A 21,151-nucleotide genomic window follows, 5' to 3' on the forward strand; every position below is an offset into this window, starting at 1 on the left:
TGCAAAGAGGCATTCCCATCGTGGCTCAGTGGTAACAAACCCAACTAGGAACCATGAGGTTTCGGGTTCAATCCCTGGCCTCGCTCAGTGGGTTCAGGATCCAGCATTACCATGAGCTGTGGTGTAGGTCGCAGATATGGCTCCGATCCCACGTGGCTGTGCCTGTGGTGTGGGCTGGCAGCTGTAGCTCCAATTTGACCCCTAGCCAGTTGTGCAGAGGTGTGGGTTCAATCCCCAACTGATAAACTGGATTAAGGATCTGGCATTGCCACAGCTGCAGCATAGGTCACGACTCTGGTTTGGCTTGAATCCCTGGCCTGGGAACGTCCATATGCTGTGAGTGCGCCCAGTAAAAAAAAAAAAAAAGAATGGATGTATGTACATGTGTAACTGAATCATTTTGTTGTACAGCAGAAATTATCACAACATTAATCACAATAAAACTTTAAAATCGAAAAGAAAAAAAGAAAAAAGAAGGGGAGTTCCTATTGTGGCACAGTAGAAATGAAATCAATTAGTATCCATGAAGATGCGGGTTCAATCCCTGGCCTCACTCAGCGGGTCAGAGATCCGGTGTTGTCGTGAGCTGTGGTGTAGGTCGCAGACGAGGCTCGGATCTGGTGTGGCTATGGCTCTGGGGTAGGCCGGCAGCTGTGGCTCCGATTAGACCCCTAACCTGGGAACTTCCATATGCCGTGAGTGCGGCCCTAAAAAGTAAAAAAAAGGAAAAAAAGGAAAAGGGAATTCATCAGGTCAGGCCAGATGATGCCTGGGAAGTGCTGCCACTTTACATGGAAACTTTCTTTTCTCTCTCTCTCTTTTCTTTTTTTTTTTTTTTTTTTTTTGGTCTTTTTAGAGCCAAACCCACAGCATATGGAGGTTCCCAGGCTAGGGAGCGAATCAGAGCTACAGCTGCCAGCCTGCACCATAGGCACAGCAACGCCAGATCCGAGCCATGTCTGTGACCTACACCACAGCTCTCAGCAACGCCAGACCCTTAACCCACTGGGTGAGGCCAGGGATCGAACACATAACCTCATGGTTCTTAGTTGGATTCCTTTCTGCAGCACCACGATGGGAACTCTGTCCCTTCACCTTTCTGAGCCCCTGTTCTCTGCCTCTAGGAACTGCTTTTCCAGTGTTTTGGGAAGGATGCAGAGACAGGCCCATGGGGGAGCAATGGAGGACCCTACCGCATGGCCTACTGTCTTTAAAAGGCTCGATGCCTCTAAGCTGGTGCTCACGGCTCTGTGGATACAACACAAACACTGACTGTCAAAGCCAGAAGAAACCTCAGAAACCACCTGGCCCAGCCCTCCCTTATTATAGACAAGGAAACCGTGCGTTCTGAAGCGGGCTGACACCCACTGAGCTCTCTCTGTGCCAGGCCCTGGGCTGAGCCCTTGGCACATTATCTTAGTCATCCTCAGCACACGCTGGGGAAGGGGTGCCTCTGTCACCCCCCTTCTGCAGACAGGAGAGTCAGGCCTAGAGGGGTGAAGGCACTGGCTCAGAGCCACCCAGCGGAAAGCGCCAGAGCTGGGACTGGAATCCAGTCTAACTGGAGCCCAGACTTAACCACAAGGCCACAAAATGAGTCACTGGTGGAACCAAGATTAGGCAGGTCTCCTGACTCCCAGTCCAGTGCTCCTTTAACCATTCTAGGCACTATCTCATGTGCAGAGGGACTGCTGCTGGAATCCACGGACTCCTTGACCAGCTGCAGATGTTAAGAAGGAACAGCTTAAGGCAGATGCACCCAAGGAAAATGCTCCCATGCCACTGTCCTGCCCGTGGACACCAGGGCATCCCACGCCCGCCCTCCGGGCTGAAGGCTGGCCTGCCTTGCTACACATGGCCTTCCTGGCCAAAAAAAGTTTACACACACTGTCCCTCTGTTCAACCTGCTCCCCCCGACCCTAGGAGTTCAAGTGAGCCAGAGTACCAGTCTGCCTCCAGAAAGCTCTTCACGGGGGCTCTGCCAGGAGAGGTCTCACCTTTTTTTTTTTTTGGCTTTTTATGGCCACACCTATTGCATATGGAAATTCCGGGCTAGGGGTCCAATCAGAGCTGCAGCCGCCAGCCTACACCATAGCCACAGCAATACCAGAGCCAAGCCGCATCCTCGACCTATACCATAGCTTGTGGCAATGACAGATCCTTATCCCACTGAGCGAGGCCAGGGATCAAACCTGCATCCTCACGGACCCTATGTCAGGTTCTTCTTCTTTTTTTTTTTTTTCTGTCTTTTTAGGGCCACACCCGCAGATTATGGAGGCTCCCAAGCTAGGGGTCGAATTGGAGCTGAAGGTGCCAGCCTACACACCACAGCCACAGCAACGCAGGATCTGAGCTGTGTCTTCGACCTACACCACAGCTCACAGCAATGCCAGATCCCTATCCCACTGAGTGAGGCCAGGGATCGAACCCGAAACCTCATGAATACTAGTTGGGTTCATTAACCACTGAGCCATGACAGGAACTCCTATCAGGTTCTTAACTTGCTGAGCCACAATGGGAACTCCTCTTTTTTTTTTTTTTCAATTTTGTTGGAATATAGTTGACTTACAATATTGTATAGGTTTCGGGTGTATAACAAAGTGAATTAGTGTATATATCTCCATTCTTTTTTTTTTTTTTTTTTGTCTTTTTGCCATTTCTTGGGCCGCTCCCGTGGCATATGGAGGTTCCCAGGCTAGGGGTCGAATTGGAGCTGTAGCCGCTGGCCTTCGCCAGAGCCACAGCAATGCGGGATCCAAGCCGCATCTGCAACCTACACCACAGCTCACGGCAACATCGGATCGTTAACCCGCTGAGCAAGGGCAGGGATCGAACCCGCAACCTCATGGTTCCTAGTCAGATTCATTAACCACTGCGCCACGACGGGAACTCCCGTATCTCCATTCTTCTTCCCGCATGGGTTATTCCAAAGTATAGCGTGGAATCGCTGTGTATTCAGCGGGTCTTTGGTAACCGTCCGCAGCAGTGTGTATACAGCGTTGCCTCACCTTTCCTCTTGATCATGGCTTCCAGCATCTTATCTTCCTCTTCCTCCCTGAAGTGGGAAAGGGAAGCGGAGTGTCCCACAGGAGGAAGGGCCAGTGACTCTCCGCCCGTCTAGACTCCGAGGCCCCCCCCCCCCCCCCCCCCCCCCCCGGGCTGCGCCGGGAGGGCTGCAGGGAGGCCCCGCCCACAGGAAGCCCCGAGGAACCCCGCCCCCAGCCCCCGCACCTCTGCCGGTCCTCGTCCAGGCAGTTGACGATGGCGTTGCGTTGCTCGATGAGGGTGACGAGCTCCTGCATCAGCACCTTCTCTCGGCCCCGGTCCTCCTCGGTCCAGTCCTTTTCTGCCCAAGGAGAAAAGGTGGGGAGCTGAGTCCTAAGAAGCGAGGAACCCACGCCTGAGTGCTAAGGGCGGCTGTGGACCAGCCCCGCGCTAGACACCTCGACGGCAGCGAGGGGGCCCAGATGGGGGGGGTTACAGGTTTTTGGAGAAATGAAGGCTGTATACTGAAGAGATCAAGGGTACCAGTCTGCCTGCCAGAACGCTCTTCACGGGGGCTCTGCCAGGGCCAGCGCGACGCACCTTCTGAGCACAGAGAGAGACCAGCACAGGCCAAAGAGTTTCCTGCTTCTGTTCACACATCCACCTAACAAACATTCCTTCACTACGTGGTTCCTTGGGGAGGCAGGATTCAGGCTGGGCCTGCTGAGAGCCTCCAATAGCGGGCTGGCCAGAATGAGACCGGGTGTGTGTGTGTGTGTGTGTGTGTGTGTGAAGACACGGACTCCCCCCCACCAGGGGTCCTCATGCTGGAGAAGCGATGTGACCCAAGTGGCACACGGGGACATTCATCTAATGCCATGAAGGAGGGTGGACTCAAGGGGAGCCTGGGGGCAGGGAGCCCAGCCAGGAGGTGTCCTCGCTGTCTCGGACACCTGTTGTCCCTGCAGCCTCCTCTCAAGAGCCTGAGTCATCCCACAGGACCCCCCTCGGAGGCCCAGCTGCACCCTGACAGTCCCCTTGCCCAGCCCACAGGCTCCCCGGGGACGGATGCCCACACTTGACCTTCCCTCCACAGGCCTCCTCATCTTGAAATAAACACCCTGAGATCCCTCAGCCAGGCCCCAACACCCTACTGCCACCTCCTGCCAAAACTCAGGAGCCACTGGCCCAGCACAGTTCTGGGGACGACGTGGGTTTTGAAATCGCCAGCTCAGTTCAACTCGCAATCTGCTACTTCCTAAATCTGGAGCCTGGGTAAGTTATGTGCCCAACCTACATGGGAGAAAACTGAGGCTTGGAGAAGAGAAGTCCTTAACCAGTGTCACACAGCAAGGGTGGAGCCAAGCTCGTACCCAGGCAGCCTAACACCCCTAAGCTGCCACAGTTGTAGTCTTAGGGGTCTTCAGCCCATCTGGGGCCTTACAAACCATTCTCAGCCTCCAGAGGCAACATCTGGGACAGGATGACGAGCCCAGGATGTGCCGCTACCACACAGAGGACTGGAGACCCAGCACAAAAAGCCCAGGGCCTGACACAACACTGTAAATCAACCACACGCTTAAAAACAACAACAACAACAACAAAAGCCTAGGGCCAGGCTGGCCTGGGGTACAGAGGTGCTGCGTCCACTCCAGCCACAAGGCGTCGCTGTGCCTCCCTCTGAGTGGCAGCCCCGCCCCAGCCTCTGGAGATTGGAGAGTAATTTAGAGATGGCAGTGGAGGGCTGGGACATTCTGTGACTTATCAGGGACACTCGTGCCTCGGCTTTCATGCAGCCTCCCAAGTTCCCTGGTCAGTGGGAAATCAGGGCCACTGTCCCATAAGGCAGGAGGGGCTGTGTGTACAGGGACAGGCTCAGGTCAGAGACATGGAGAAAAGCCCAGCTCCACCACCAGCGGGCAAGACTCTCAAACTCTCTAGCTCTGATTTCCTCATCCATTAAATGGAAACGTTGATGCCTACTGCCTGGGCCATAGGAAGTGGTCACAGGCCGGGCTCCACAGACTCCTGCGGTCTCTCCCTGCCCACAGCTGTGCTCACTCCATGTCATGGCCACAGACCCCAACTCAGCCACATAGGAACCATCAGCCATCAGCTCCTTTGCTTTTCTTTTTTTTTTTTTTGGAGAGGGAGGTCTCTTTACAGCTGCAGGCGCAGCACATGGAGGTTCCCAGGCTAGGGGTCGAATTGGTGCTGTAGCTGCCAGCCTACAACATAGAGCCATAGCCATGAAGGATCCAAGCTGCGTCTGTGACCTACACCACAGCTCACGGCAACACCCGATCCTGAACCCACTGAGCAAGGCCAGGGATTGAACCCACAACCTCATGGGTGCTAATCAGATTCGTTTCCGCTGTGCCACAACAGGAACGTCAGCTCCTCTTTTCCACACCCATCTGCTGGTCCCTAGAATACCCTACCAGGGAGGTATCTTCATTCCTGTCTTACATACAAAGTCACTGAGGCTCAGTGGGGCTAAGCAAGCTGCCTGAGGTCACCCAGCAAGTTAGCGGCAGAACATGGACTATCTGACTCCACGCCAAGCCCTCCCGCCGCCCCTGCTCCATTCTCAGCACATCCCACACCGGCCTCCCCGGGTCATTCTGAGCCACGCTGTGCAGGGCGCCTTCGCCATCCCCGTTTCCACCACCACCATCCCCCGCCCCTGCCACCAGAGCCTGCCATGCTCTCAACTAACAGCCATGAGCACAGAGCTGCCCCTGGACAGGCCCCTGCTCTCCCCCCAGGGACCTGCCTCCCCACACATTCCAGGAGAGGAGGGGGCCAAAACAGGCCCGTCTGCCCCTGGGCTTAGTGCTCTCTGCAAGCCTGTCATCCCAGCACCACAGATGTCACAGCCCCACGCTGGCCACCATGCGGGCTCACGGCTCGAGCCTATTTATCACCCGTTAAGACCCAGACAGCCCCTGCCGGTCCTGCCCTCCGGCCTTGCTCACAGAGTCGGCCCATGCGTCCCCCACCAGGGCTCTTCGAGTCCCCAGGCCCCGGGGCCTGGGTCCAGGAGCAGGTGGGACCACACTCACCTGGCTTGTTGAGAAGACACCGGAGCTCATACTCCACGTCGGCCTGGCGCTGCTCCAGGTTCTGCTGCTTGAAGCTAGAGCGTGGGAAGAAGGCGACCATCGGTCAGGTCCCGGCCGCCTGCCCGCTGCCGTTGGTGATGAGGGAAGAAGGGCGGCGTCTGGGTCCTAAGCTCTGCGGGTCCTGGGGAGGCGGCGGGGGCTGGGGAGGGAGCACTCACACGTAGATGAGCTCGGACTCCCGCCGGACCAGCAGGTGCTTCTCGTGGATGAGCCTGAACCAGTCCACCAGCATGTCATCCTCGCGGCCCTCTGGAAGGCAGAGGCCGACTGAGGTCAGGGCCGCCGGCAGTCCCCATCCCCAAAGGGGCCACGGTGGCTCCTCCCCAGGGAGAGAGGCTCCCTCCTGCCCCGGGTCCCCCCGGCCAGGCCCCCCCACAGCTCCCGCACCATTCGCTCCGCCACGCAGCTTCTCCTCCAGCAGGACCCCGCGGTGTTCCAGGGCATCCAGCTGGCGCTCGATGGTGTCCACCTCTCCGTGGATGTCCTCCTCGGGGATGTACTGGTCAGCCTGGACCTGCACGACGGCGCCCGGTCACCTGAAGGACAGCCCCCCCCCCCCCAGGCCTGCGTCCAGAAGCTTCCCTCCTCTCTCCGGCCAGCACGGGCCCAGCACCCCGGCTCTGTGCCACACCCCGGGGTGGCGAGGAGTGGGTGCCACAGCCCCTCCATATCCCCAGCCCCAGAGCCGACAGGCACGCCCGGAGGAGGCAACTTCCTGCCTCTTGTGGCAACTTCCTCCCCCTCCTCTGCCACTCCAGAAAAGATGTCATAGGTGTGAGAGCCCCACTGGAAGAGAAACTGAAAACACTCTTAGGCTGTTTAAGTGGGACTGGTCACGTGACGGTTTGCTCCTTGAACTGCTATTTTGTAAAAGTAACAAGTGACACGCATCACCCATTGCTTTTGGTCGAGAACAGCTGATCTGCTCAAAATCCCCCCTGGCTGCAAGTTAAATCTCCCATCCGGGCCTCCGACATCCAACATCCAAAGGAAGCCGCCCAGACAGCCCATCCTGTCGCAGAGTCCTACAGGAAGCCTCAGGCCACCAAGGGCGTGTGTGTGGGGGGATCCAGGCCCAAAGCAGCCAGCTCTCCAGGGCTCCCAGCTGTAGCTTGGGGGTCTTTTTGGTTTTGTGCTTTTTGTGTGTGTCTTTTTAGGGCCGCACCCGAGGCATAGGGAGGTTCCCAGGCTAGGAGTCGAATCAGAGCTGTAGCCCACAGCCTACACCACAGCTCACGGCAACACAAGATCCTTACCCCACTGAGCTGGGATCGAACCCACATCCTCATGGATACTAGTCCGGTTCTTAACCCACTGAGCCACAACGGGAAATCCCACCTTGCGTTTGATGAGAGGAAAGCCGTGTCCTGGGGCAGGCGGTCTCGCTGGCTTGGAGCCCTTGGTGGCCTTCTTTATGGTTGGGGACGCTGTGGGGGACGGCTTCCGGTTAAAGGGATTCTCCTTGCAGGAAGACTACAGGCAGAGAGACATGACAGCAGAAGTGTCAAGGGTGGGGGCAGTAAGACCTGGCAGCCACCTCATGCAGGACTAGGGAAAGCGGGCCTGGCACGGGGCTGGGACCCCAGGCAGAGAGTGGCTCTCCCAGCATCCAGACTGAAGCAGTCACTCAGCAAACACATCCATTTCCCAGCGCCTCCCACGTGCAGCTGCAGCCCTAGATACGTCTGTACGCCCGTGTTCAGTTTTCACAACCACTCCGCCAAGTGGGTCGCGTCACACCCATTTCACAACCGAGGAAACCCAAGAGCAGAGAGGGGTAGGATCGGCTCGAGGTCTCGTGTCTTTTTAGGGCCACACTCACAGCATATGGAAGTTTCCAGGCTAGGGGTCAAATCGGAGCTACAGCTATCAGCCTACACCACAGCCACAGCAATGCCAGATCCAAGCTGCGTCTTCGATCTACACCACAGCTCACGGCAACACCGGATCCTTGACCCACTGAGTGAGGCCAGGGATCGAACCTGCAACCTCATGGTTCCTAGTCGGATTCGTTAACCACTGCACCACAACGGGACTCCTGGCCCTGCATTTTTCTGTCCCTCTGGGGAGATCCCTGTTCTCTCTGAGGCCCAACACTGGCCCAGGTCCTGCCTGCCACACGAGTGATGCCAACACCTTCCAACCTCTTGCCCCAGCTCATGAGAAGCAGAAGAGTGGAGTGCTCCAGGAATGTGTACCCGGCTTTCAGGAAGGAGGAGCCCTGCTCACCGCCCGGAGGCTGCTCTGGAAGTTAGGAGACAGGTGGGTCCCCACAGGGCAGCACCCATCCAAGGCCCCATCCCACTGCCTCTGGGAGTTGCTGCACATCCTGGGGTTAGGGGTTAGGGTCGGGGGTGAGGGGCCCCAAAGGGAAGCCCACCTGGGGCTCTGCCCACACCCTCTACGGCCACACCAGGAGGGACCCAGCAAGACCAAACAGCCCGAAGGCCCTGAGTCTCTCAAGGGTTCTCAGCCCTTCTCAGCCACAGAACCCCTTGAAACCAACCCTTCGCACACCTCAGGACAAGAAACGGGGGCTTAGAGGGGGCTGCCTGCAGGGGAAGGGGAGGGGCATCCAAACTCAACTCCTTCCCCCACCCCCCCGAATCGAGGAACCCAGGGCTCCTCGGAGCAGCCCGAGGCCCAGAGACGGGGCGGGGCCTTCTCTCAGTCACACAGCAGCTGGCGACAGAGTTGGACAGGAGGCTGTGGCCCAGGCCAGGGAAGCTTCAATGACATTGGAAAGGCGCACAAACCAACAGCTCGGGCCCCTCCCCAGACTCATCCTCTGTCAGGTGGGTCAGCCCTGGGTGACAGCCAGTGCGTGTTACTGCCTGGCCGTCCCTGGCTCCCAGGGCTGGACGAGCCTGGGCCCTCAGAGGGCTGCAGAGTCGGGGAGAAAGAGAGGGATCAGAACCTGGTGGCGCAAGGGGACTCTGGCTGCAGGCAAGGGCCCCTCGTGAACCAGGTGCCCAGAAGAATGTCCTGACCCCTGGCGACCCCTGGTTCTTGGCATGGCCCTGAGAAACAAGGGCTCCACCAGCCACAAAGCTCATCCGGAAAACGAGCCCCCTGGGAAGGGTGCTCACTCTGGCGCCCAGAGGAGACAGAACGTGGGACGGGCCTGGGAGGGGAGCCAGGAGCAGGGGCTGTCTGTGCCCCACCGCCCCCGCCCCGCAGTGGCACACCACAGGAGCTGGGACTCCTGGGTCCTCTGCCTGCTGAGGGCCAGCCCCTCCTCCCCCGCGCCCCCCAACTGGAAACTGCACAAGGCCTGCAGTCACTGCAGGACCTCAGCCCGACCCGGCTCTGAGCCCCGGGGAACACGGGCCTCAGCTCTGGAGCCCAGGCCACCCGGCAGGCAGGGGGCACTCAGTGAACAGCATCTGCCCATTTTACAGCAGGGGAGACTGAGGTCCCGGAGAAGGAAAAGGCCCCCAGAAGGGAGTCTTCCCTCCCCGCTGAGCTCTATTCCAGGCGGCCTTGTAGAAGAAGAATTTAGACCTGCCTCTTTTTTTTTTTTTTTTGGGGCTGCGTTTGCGGCATATGGAAGTCCCGGGGCTAGGGATCGAATCAGAGCTGCGACGGCTGGCCTACACCACAGCCACAGCCGCAGCCACGTGGGAGCCAAGCTGCATCTGTGACTTACGCCTCAGCAACGCCAGGTCCTTAGCCCACTGAGCGAGGCCTCCTCATGGATACTATGTTGGGTTCCTACCCCACTGAGGCACAAGAGGAACTCCTCGGTTTGCCTCCTGGAGCAGACGGGGAGCCCCCGGGAGGCGGGGGGCTCAGGGTCTGGCACAGACAGGGCCTCAGTGAAAGGAAGGGTGGACAGAAGGATGAATGGTGGCTTGTGGATGCGTCATAGATGGGCAAGAGCACGGGCTCGTGGGTAAAAAGGAGCCAGATGCCTCAACACGTGGAGGCCCAGGCCCGGGGCCAGGTCCACGGGTGATAGGAAGTCTGCCAGTGGATGGCAGGATGGAGAGATGGAGCTGTGCCCCAGTGAACGGCAGCTGAACGGGTAGATGGGCACAGAAAGGTCAGTGAACATGCAAGGCCCTGGACATTCTTGCCCGGAGACCAGGCCCAGGTCCACGAGACAGGACAGCAGCTTGGGGGGAAGGTGAGGCACTCACCTTTACCTGGAGCTGTGGGGACGAGGTGCCGGGGGACGGCGCAGGGCTCTTGTCTTCAACCAGCAAGAGAGGGGTGGGGGCAGCGCCACTGCAGGGCTTGGCTGGCGGGGGACCCGGGCTGCCCCTAGCACTGGGGGCAAGGCCAGGGCTGGCTTGAGGCGTCCGGTCCACGCTGGGCTGCGCCAACTCCCCGGAGGACGACAAGGAGGAGTTGGCGGAGAGGCTGGCTGAGGTCCCCGGGGTGCCAGGGGCGTGGACAGCAGGCTCTGAGCAGCTCTTGGGCACGACTGGCGGCTCCAGAAGCTCCGTGCTGGGCGGCTGGCTGGAGCTCTCAGACGCCAGGCTCTCTACGCTGAGGGCTGGCGACGGGGTGGCTGAGGGTGGCTCCGAGTGTGACAGGCGGGAGGCGTGGAGAGCTGTACAAACGCACAAGTGGGTGTCACGTGAGGGGGCAGCCGTCAGGCCTTCCAGCCTCACCTAACAGGCTCCACTCCCAACAGAGCTACAGGTCCTGGCACACACGTGATAGGGCCAAGGTCACTGGTGGACAAATCGCCCGAGTTCATGGCGTGCTCTTCGGGCTCTGGCGGGCCGCCTCGTGGCTTCTGTACGGCCCTCGCTTCCTCGTGCAGCCTGGCTGCAGCCTCCACCTCCCCTCCCACGTCTGATCCGACCCGCAGCAAAGCCAAACCGAAAAGGCCAAAAAGCCTCGCTTCTGTCTGCCTCTCTTCTGCCTCCGATCCGAGCAGAGGTGGGAAGGAGGGCGGCGGGGGGCAGCCCTAGAGGAGGCCAGCTTCGGGCAAGCCAGGCGCTGTCCTGTGCCACTGTCATCCTCACGCAGATGACAGATGCCACGCTTTAGGGTCTCTGCGCCTCCGAGAGGAGGAGGCTGGGGCTGGACCCCGCTGTGTCTGACTCGGAGCTCCCTCCATCGGCTGCAGCCCACCCCTGCCCACCACCTCCCCTTGGCCCACCACGCTCAGCTGGAGGGTCCCAGGGCGCCCGCAGGGGCTGGAGCAGGGCAGGGCCGCCTGAGCCCCTGCCTCTATTACCACTAATGTGCTCTCGGCCCCAGCGTCTGAGGGGCTCCCACTGAGTCTCAGAGGCAGCCGGACCCCAGCCGTGGTAGAGCAGGCACAGGACTCAAGAAGACTGCCAGACAGTGAGCAGGTGTGCCGGGCGGAGGGAGGCACAGCGCACAGGGGCTGGCCCGTCACCTCCATTTCCCAGATGGGGAGACTGAGGACCGACACCGGGAAGGAACGGCTCAAAGTCACTAGCGGTGCATCACGCAGCCGCATCAGAGTCTGAGCCTGGCCACTGGAGGGTGACTAGATGGGCGGGGTTGGAGGTAATCCCTGCCTGGAGCTTTCCACGAGCTCGACTTTGCACTAAGCACGTCAGCGGATAACCCTCTAATTCTCACAACAGCCCTGGGAGGTGGGCTACACAGGATGAAGAGCATAGAGTCCGGGAATTCCTGCTGTGGCACAGCAGGTTAAGGACCTGGTGGTATCTCCGCAGTGGCTCTAGTCACTGCTGAGGCATGAGTTCAATCCCTGGCCTGGCGCAGTGAGTTAAGAATCCAGCGTTGCCGCAGCTGCGGCTCAGATTCGATCCCTGGACCGAGAGCTTCCACATGATACCGGTGCAGCCCCCAACAGCCCCCCCTCCCCTGCACCCAAAAAGAGAGTATAGAGTCTGAAGCCTGGATTCAAATCCTGCCTCCACTGGTTAAGTGTTATGACCCTCTCTGTGCCTCGGTTTCCTCATCTGTGAAATGGGGCATGATACCCACCCCACAGACTGGCTCTAGGATCAACCGAGGACACACATGAAACCCTGAGCCCCTGGCCTGAGGGGATCCTGTGGCACCACATACCCTCCCCGGCCCTGGGCTGACCCAGGTGCCCAAGCCCACGGTCCCGGCTGTCGGGATCTGCACTCACCAAGGGGGGACGCGCTGGGTGCTCGGGGGGCAGGGCGCTTCTTTGTCTTGGGGCTGCTGGTGGGGGTGATGCCATACCAGGGGTGCAGGGACTTGGCTGTGGACTCCGGGTGAGCCAGGGCAGAGCCGGTGGCAGCTGGGGGCTCTTCCTCCTCGTCTTCAAAGGGATTATAGGGCTTGGACTCCAGGGTGGCCACCTCCAGGCCCCGTGGGGCCACCTCGGCCACACCTCCGTTCTCCACCTGCCTGCTGTCCTGGCCCTGCGGCTGCGGTGGCGGTGGCGGCCCAGGGCTACTGCTCGGGGGGAGGGGGGCTGGCTTCTTCTTTGGCTCTGCCTGCACCAGTGTGATCCATGGGGGGTCCTTCCTGGGGGGTGGCGTCCTGGACAGAGGCGGGAAGAGGCAGAAACCATTAGGAGGCAAGGGGGGGCGGCCTTCTTCTCTCCCGAGATGGTACTGAGTGCATCTCAAGGGGCCGGATGAGAAACCTCACCTTCTCTCTCGCCCCAGCCCAGCAGGGCCGGTCTGGGCCCAAAGCTGAAACAAACGGGGGGGGGGGGCCTCTCTTCCCCACCCTCTGTCTCTGCCTCTCCCCCCTACCCCCAACATGGACCACACAGGGGAAGCACAGCTCCCAAAGAACGCCTGAAATAGATGTCCTTGCCTATGACGCAGGGTCCCTGGGGCCCAGGATCTGAGCCGGGTATACAGCTGAGCTTTTCTGGGTCTTTCTATACGCTACTTCTAATTCTCTAGGCGCGAGGCCACGGCCTCCCTGGTTACAGAGGCAGCGGGGGCTTGGAGGGGTGTAGGGACCCCAGAGGTGGCCATCTCCACCAGGCACTGCTGCCCGCAGGAGAGAAGACAGGGCATGGGGGTGGCGGGCACAGGGAAGGGGATGTGGGCACAGGCTCCTGCCCCCCACCAGATGAGCGTTGCACATTCTCAGGAGGGTGCACTGATGGGTCACATGGCCTTGTTACCCACCCAAACCCCAGGGGGACCCCTATTCCCCCCCACCAGAGCCCTAAAAGCCCCCCTCAGAGCAAGCATACCTCTCTGACAGCTTGGGTGTCCCTCTGGGCTTGGGGACAGGGGGTTCGTGCAGCTTCCCTAGATGTGAAAGGAGAGTGACACAGGCCTTCATGGGCAGCCGTGAGCCACACAGCAGAGCAGGGCACCCAGGGAGCCACCCAAAGTGTCTGGCTCACCCAGGAGTGCCCTTCCCTCCCACCCAGCAGGTCACGGACTCCAGGTGGCCATGGCAACCTCATCTGCACCCTGGTACCTCCCCAGCCCAGCACTCAGGGAGATTAGATAAGCACCAAAGGCGACAGGTAAAGAAGGGCAAAGGGACAAGGCCGGACACCCGGAGACCCCATTTGCCTTTCAGTTGAGAAGGGGGAACCCGGAGTTCCTGTTGTGGCTCAGCGGAAACAAACCCGACTAGGATCCATGAGGACATGGGTTCGATCCCTGGCCTCAATCATGGGTTAAGGATCCGGTGTTGCTGTGAGCTGGGGTGTAGGTCACAGACGCGGCCCAGATCCCAGCAGCTGCAGCTGCAATTCGACCCCTAGCCTGGGAACTTCCATATGCCCCAAGTGCGGCCCTAAAAAGCAAAACAAAACAAAAAAAAAAAGAAGAAGAAGAAGAAGAAGGGGGAACCCAAGTGCCCTTCCAACACTTCCCCAAAGTGGACAGGAAATACTGCCTCTCAATGCAACCCCAATGTCACCTCCTCCGGGAAGCCTCCCCTGACTCCCAGGTGTCCTCCAAGAATCCCACAATAAAAGACTTCTACATTCTACCAAAACCTCTGTGTCTGTGTCTTTATCTGTCTCTCCCTTGAGATGGGCAGTGCCTCCAAGGCACAAATAGGTCTGAACAGAGTCTCTATCTGCAGCACGCAGCCCAGGAATGGGCTTCCGCAAGCATGGAACAGAACCAGTCGCGGAGGGAGACCCTGGGACTCTCCCTCCCCTGGGGCCTCCACTGATAAGAGCTGCCCGGCACATCTCGGGTTACAGGAAATTTTGTTTCCATGAGCTCAGGAAGCCTAGGGAGGTCACACGAGAGAGCCTTACAGAGAGGGGGCCAGCAGGGGTCTCCACTGCAGTTCAGGCTGGCCTGGGGAGTGCCCCAGGCGCCTGCTGACCAGAGCCACACCCTCCCCTGTCCCCTGCCCCCAGCCCCCAGCTCTCCCCTGCCAGACATCGGGTGTGGACGGGCTGGGTGTGGGAGGGGAGCTCTCCTGAGTGTGGACACAGAGTGCCGGAAACACTTGGGACACATGGCGTGTACTCACTACACACCCGGAAACTGAAGCATACAAGATAGACGCAAGGAGTTCCTGCTGTGGCACAACAGGACTGGCAGCATCCCTGTAGCACTAGGATGCAGGTTCGATCCCTGGGCCAGCCCAGTGGGTTAAAGGATTTGGTGTTGTTGCAGCTGTGGCGCAGGTCACAGATCCCAGATTCAATCCCTGGTCTGAGAACTCCATATGCCAGGGGGTAGCCAAAAAAGAAAAAAGAATAAAAAAAGACAGATACGAAAGAACACAAACACCCTGGCACACACAGGATGGGGCAGTCAGGGGCAGGGATCTGTGTCCCCACAACAAGGAGAACAAAACGTGGACAGAGGGGCCTCGGTACTACTTGCTGCGTGAGTTAATAACCTCGGCACCAGAGTTCCCATCGTGGCTCGGTAGAAATGAACCCAACTAGTATCCATGAGGATGCAGGTTCAATCCCTGGCCTCGCTCTGTGGGTTAAGGATCTGGTGTTACCATGAGCTATGGTGTAGGTGGCAGATGTGGCTTGAATCTGGTGTTGCTGTGACTGTGGCGTAGGCCAGCAGCTGCAGCTCCAATTCGACCCCTAGCCTAGGAACTTCCATATGCCGCAGTGTGGCCCTACAAAAACAATTTAAAAAAATGATAATAATAACCTCAGCACCAGTCAGCCCTGCCACACACATAGCACACACACAGGCACAGACAGTGCGACCCGATGCACATCCCCAAGCATGCGGACATTTAAACGCCAGGCGCGTTCCAGGGAGAGCCTGGCCCCAGCTGGACCCTTGCTCACCGTTCACCAGGACGCTGCTGCCTCCCGGCTCCGCCAAGTTCTCGTGCTGCAGACTGGAGCGGGGCCGGGGCGTGGGGGGCGTCGGGGCTGTGCTCTCGGAGGCCCTCCTGGGGGCGGGTGTGGGCCGGCTGGCCGGGGGGCTGGCCAGCTCCTGTGGTTTGCCAGGAACCCTGGGCTTGGTGGGGATCTGGGGCCGGGCCTCGGGGCTGGCCTTGGGCATGTCCGCCTCAGCCTCTGCAGCCCCTGCAGCCGCGTTAGGGCTGGGGCCGACTGCCTCCACATCCTTGGCTTCTCCTGCAAGTTGCTGCTGCTTTGGCTGTGGGGGGGGTCCGGGCCTGGCCCCCGACCGCCCACCAGGGCCCAGCCTGGCGCAGTGCTCTGCACACACAAAGGTGCCCTCCTCCGGCCCATCTTGATAAGACCCAGGGAGCAGGGTGCTGGAACACCGGTGACACCTGCCAGGGAGAACAGGAGTCAGGGTGGGGGATCAACTTAGCCAGGCAGCCCACCCCAGGGGGCTGGTTACCCCTCATCCAGCGGCCAAGGCTGTATCCTCCCCTCCTTCCAACTGCCCGCCTGGATCCTGTCTCAGTACCCAGAACTTTCCAGCAGAAAAGGAAAAATGGGAAATGTCAGAATCATAGAACAATAAAACCACGTGAAATCAGCAACATAAATTGTGAAACACGCCTTCAGTTTCTGCTGCAAGGGGAAGCAGAGGTTTCCCCCTTGGAGGTTCCAGCAGTGTGCATGTGAGCACTCACTGGTGGCTCAAGAAATCAATTTAGTGGTTTTTTCACCCAACGAGGGTTTTTTGTTTTCTTTTGGGTTTTGTTTTTTTTTTTATGAAATAGAATAAAATACAATATATCAGACTGTATCACACTTGTGTTCTATGAAACTCTACTTCCAGTTGTGCAGCTATTTATACCAGATTGATTTCAGGGATGGATTTGCAACTGGTCACAGCGTCAAATGTATGTCTTACTGGGAGACACCAGAAAAAGGTTTCAAAATACTGCCCTGGTGGCCAGATAAGACTGACGTGGTACAGTGGTTCCCTCCCTCAAGATTCTTCCCCGATGACCGCTCAGTTCTGCAATCAGATCCCTGGGGTTCCAGATCCAGCTGCCACACACACCCACAACTGAATACACACTGCAACCCTCAGTCACTGGTTTGCCTTGACTATTCAATCTTCTCTTTTTTCTTTTTTTGTTTTCTTTTTAGGGCTGCACCCTCGGCATGTGGAGGTTCCCAGGCTAGGAGTCGAATCGGAGCTGTAGCTACCGGCCTCTGCCACAGCCACACAGGATCCAAGCCGCGTCTACAACCTACACGACAACTCATAGCAAGGCCAGATCCTTAACCCACTGAGTGAGGCCAGGGATTGAACCCGCAACCTCATGGTTCCAAGGTGGATTTGTTTCTGCTGCACCACGATGGGAACTCCTATTCAATCTTCTTTGCTAATTTTTCTTTCATAACATGTAAAATGTTTCCATACATTCTCTAAGCATTTTTATTTTCCCCGCCTCTTATTCCATTTGCTTTAAGCTGGCTTCTCCTGCAAACCACACACTCAAAGCAAGTTTTTAAAAATTGCTTTCTGGATCTCCAGCTGTGGCATAGTGAGTTGAGGATCCACGCTGGCTTTTAGGTAGCGTGGGTTCAATCCCCAGCCTGGTGCAGTGGGTTAAGGATCCAGTGTTGCCACAGTTGAGGCTCAGATTTGATCCCTGGCCTGGGAACTTCCATATGCCACCAGTGTGGACAAAAAAGAAAAAAAAAAAATGCTTTCTTTTAGAAAAAACAAAAGCAAAAAAAAAAAAAGAGGAAAACAAAGATTTTTAATTTAATTTTAAAAACACTTTCTTTTTCAATGGCTTTTTAAAGACTAGTCTGCTCGATAATCATCATCAGGTACTTAGTCTCAAAGTACTGTGACCTAGGAGTTCCCCTTGTGGCACAGCTGGTTAAGGATCCGACATTGTCACTGCCGTGGCGCAGGTTCGATCCCTGGCCCAGGAACTCTCACAGTCAAAGAAAAAAAAGAGCTCTGGCCTATTTCTGTCTTAATTCAGTGACTGAGCAAGTCTTCTCCCTTCACTTGGCCTTAGTTTGTTCATTTCAGCAAAGCAGGGATACGCACGATGCATGAAGCGCCTGGCAGGGGGCCTGGCACACCCTGGTGCTGACCCACGGGAGCTCCCCGCCCCCAGGCTCCCGCCACTCACCGGAAGCAGTGCCGGTGGTACAGCTTGCCGTCGGCCAGGTAACGCTGCACCAAGTGCACGTGCTGCTGGCAGGCTGCGCAGATACTGCTGGGGGCCCGGTGGGCACCCTGCTCCGCCAGGCTGCCCGAGGAGCGCTCCTCATCCTGCAGGGAATCGACGGGGAGCAGATGGAAGGGTGGGGTCAGGGTCACCAGCCATCCTGTTCAAGAACATCCCCCACTCCCCCTGTAATGGTGCCCGACCCCCAAGTGTGCACAGGGCTAACACGCGCCATCAGAGCTCCGCAGGGGCGGAGGGTGGGACACTGCCACGGCTTTGCACATAAGGAAACGGAAGCCTAGAAAGGGGGAAAGAAAGACTTGCTCAAGGTCAGAGTCAGGTTGGAAACATAAAAATCCTGACTCGGTGTCTGGAGGTCCTCTCCACCAGAACGGCAGCTTCTGGCTGTATAATCCCTTTCCCTGAGCTGCACCTGTCCCTCTCAGGCCTGCAGGTAAGCCTTCCCTGACAGGTACTGTCCTCCTAGGTCCACCTCGTCTGCCTTCTCTATCTCCCCAAGTAGAGCCGAGTGGTTTATTTATTTGTTTTTTCGGGCTGCACCCACGGCATATGGAGGTTCCCAGGCTAGGGATCCAGTCAGAGCTGCAGCTGCCGGCCTACACCACAGCCACAGCCGCAAGGGATCTGAGCCACCTTTGCAACCTGCACCATAGCTCATGGCAACACCGGATCTTTAACCCACTGAGCAAGGCCAGGGATTGAACCCATGTTCTCATGGATACTAGTGAGTTTGGTTACCGCTGAGCCACAACGGGAACTCCCTATTTATTTATTTATTTTATGAGAGTTTTGACGTTTACTTCAGGTTCTCCCTCTCTCTCTTTTTTGGTTTTGTTTTTGTTTTTTTCTTTTTTGCCACACAAGCAGCATGTGGAAGTTCCCGGGCCAAGGATCGAACCTGAGCTACACAGCGGCAACCAGAGCCACAGCGGTGAGAGCACAGGAGCCTTCAGAGAACTCCAGGCCATCAGAGAACTCCCCAGCCAAGCGATTTAAATCCCAGCTTCTCAACTTCTAAGCACTGTGACCTTGAGCAAGCCATTTCATCTCTGGGCCTTGGGTTCCCCCCTGCCGAGTGGAATCCTCTAGCCCCCACTGTCTCAGCCCTGCCTGCACATGCTCCCTGGGCACCCACCCTGGGCGGGCTCTCCATCTCTCAGGAGCGCCTCCAGCAGGGAGCAGATGGGACCAGGTAGGGAAAATCCCTCTGCACACTGTGAAGTGCTGTGCAGGGCGAAAGGCTGGTGTCACCTGTTAAGCATCCTAGAGCAGGGGACTGACGGGGCAGGCCCCCACTTCCCAGCTGAGAGATCTTGGGCAAATGACCAAAGCTCTCTGAGCCTCAGTTTGCTCATCTGTACCTCAGGACACACAATCGCCACCTCCCAGGCTTATGGAGAGTATTAAACAGAATCACACTAGGAGGTGAAAGGCTGTCTCAACAGGAACCAAGGGGAGTCTGCAGTATCACACGTGTGCGTCTGTCAGCCCATGATGGAGCGTGTGCCGTGGATGCCCCGTGGCCCTCCCAGGCCGGCCATCCCCTGCCTCTGCCCCCCGCCCTGACCTATGAGACTCTACTTCCAAAGCCACCACAAAAGAAGCGAGGACACCCTCCGAACCCGGCAGGGGCCCCCACCCCACCCACCCACCCCTGGCATCTGCCTACCTGAGCCCTGTCTCCTGGTTCCACTGAAGCAGCTGCTTCGGATGCGGGGGAGGAGGGTGCCAGGCCCTTTCTGGGTGGTGAGACACCGGCTGCCAAGAGATCAAAAAGAGGCCCTGAGGCAGCTGGAGACCCTGGGGTCCCAGGAGGCCCAACCTGGCCTGAGCTGTGAGCTCTGCAGCCGCCACCTGTGGGCGGACCACCTGACACAGTGGGACCAGGCTCCTTGTTATGAAGGCCAGGGGACGCCTCCACTTCCAAGCCAGTGCCAAGGGAGTCCCCAACCTCATCACGCCTCTACAAGGTGGGACACTGACTCCCACTGCACGGGGCAGCATGAATGATAAGGCACCAAGACAATCACAGAACCAACAGTGCCCAGGACGTGAAGAAACGGGTAGCTGTCCTCCCGTCAGGCCAAGGGGGGTTAAGGGAAGGCAAGGAGAGGAATCACTGGTGCCAACCTGAAGGTTCGAGAAGAGGGTCTGGATTGCGGGGGCCAGGGAGCTGCCCTGCCCGTGCCCAGGTGGGCAAGTGTGGCCCAGAACCCTGCCTGCACGCCCTTGAACCAGAAGAAACCCATCCCCTGGCTGCCCTCCTCCAAGACCCCACTCTTCCATTACGTCAGCAAATACCCACTGTGCCCAGTCATTAAAATACACCCCCCAGGAGTTCCCACTCTGCCACAACGGGATCGGCAGTCTCTACAAGGCCAGGACGCAGGTTCAATCTCCAGCCCGGCACAGTGGGTTAAGGATCTGGCGCTACCGCAGCAGCAGGGTAGGATGCAACTGTGGCTAGGACCTGGCCCCTGGCCTGAGAACTCCATATGCCACAGGGGCAGCCAAAAAAGAAAAACAAAACAAAACAAAAAAAAACAAATTTAGAGAACTGCATACAAAGCAAACAAAAAAACCAAGCAAATAAACAAAACATTGTTAGTGTATAATTCTTTAAAAAAATACAATCCAAGTCCCTTACTGTGGTCAAAATAGCGCTGCCCGAACTTCAGGTCACAATTCATTCATGGACCCTGAAATCCATCGAGTGGATTGCAACCAGCACATGGTAAAGATGAAACAGAATAGAAAATACTTGCAGGCATCACCTGTTGTCAGCAGAAGAACCATTTCCTGAAACTCGTTTCAGTGCCACACGTTCGCAAGAACATGGATTGTAACGGCAAACCTATGTCTTTTTTTTTTTTTGGTCTTTTTGCCATTTCTTGGACCACTCCTGTGGCATATAGAGGTTCCCAGGCTAGGGGCCTAATCGGAGCTGAGCTGCCAGCCTACACCAGAGCCATAGAAACGTGGGATCCGAGCCGCGACTGCGACCCACACCACAGCTCACGGCAATGCCGGATCGTTAACCCACTGAGCAAGGGCAGGGATCGAACCTGCAACCTCATGGTTCCTAGTCGGATTCATTAACCACTGCACCACGACGGGAATTCCCAAACGTATGTCTTATCGTGAGTCACGGTTGAAAATTCTGGAGGCCCAGCAACCCAATCAGGTCTCACTCCTCACCGCCCCCGTCCTTACCTCCTCTCCAGCCCCACTCCCCTGGAGAACACAGCCCCCCCATTGCCCTAGAATACTCCTCCCTAGAATACTCCTCCCCAGATCTTTGCATGGCCTCCTCCTCCACCTTGTTCAAGGCTTAGCTCAGATGCCACCTCCTCAGAGAGGCCCTCCCTGATTACTCACCTAAAATAGCCACTTCCTCCTCTCGTTGCTTTTTACACCTTCACCGTGTCTCCTCGTCAGACTCAGCTGAAATTGTATTAATTTTTTGCTCTCTCCCTCCGTCCCCCATCCTTTCGACTGCAAGCTCTGGGAGTCTGTGTCATTCTCAGCTCTCCCCCAGCACCTGGCACAGTGCATGG

The 21,151-nt window shown here is 57.6% G+C and overlaps 1 protein-coding gene across 4 annotated transcripts in view; it reads right to left on the minus strand.

Moving 5' to 3' along the window:
- MICALL1 (MICAL like 1) overlaps positions 1–21,151 on the minus strand; it is a 35,180-nt gene that overhangs the window by 5,445 nt on the left and 8,584 nt on the right. For 3 of the 4 annotated variants that reach the window (XR_014803052.1, XM_084955340.1, XM_084955341.1), the window contains 12 exons: positions 19,264–19,352; positions 17,535–17,677; positions 15,298–15,752; positions 13,255–13,312; positions 12,202–12,581; positions 10,253–10,668; positions 7,449–7,583; positions 6,498–6,624; positions 6,269–6,359; positions 6,051–6,124; positions 3,232–3,346; positions 3,009–3,055 (listed from right to left, as the gene is read on the minus strand). Coding sequence is in view for 2 of the 4 variants with exons in the window: in XM_084955340.1 (XP_084811466.1) it covers positions 3,009–3,055; positions 3,232–3,346; positions 6,051–6,124; positions 6,269–6,359; positions 6,498–6,624; positions 7,449–7,583; positions 10,253–10,668; positions 12,202–12,581; positions 13,255–13,312; positions 15,298–15,752; positions 17,535–17,677; positions 19,264–19,352 (2,130 nt within the window). In the remaining 2 variants the exon portion in view is untranslated. Of the gene's footprint in view, positions 1–3,008; positions 3,056–3,231; positions 5,182–6,050; positions 6,125–6,268; positions 6,360–6,497; positions 6,625–7,448; positions 7,584–10,252; positions 10,669–12,201; positions 12,582–13,254; positions 13,313–15,089; positions 15,753–17,534; positions 17,678–19,263; positions 19,353–21,151 lie in introns of those variants that run through there. The other variant, XR_014803053.1, reaches the window with a different exon arrangement.

The sequence above is a fragment of the Sus scrofa genome, chromosome 5 (genome assembly GCF_054392235.1).
Source record: "Sus scrofa isolate SSC_HxYL_T2T_F1_AM1 chromosome 5, Sscrofa_HxYL_maternal_Yorkshire_Landrace_v2.0, whole genome shotgun sequence".
NCBI lineage: Eukaryota > Metazoa > Chordata > Mammalia > Artiodactyla > Suidae > Sus > Sus scrofa.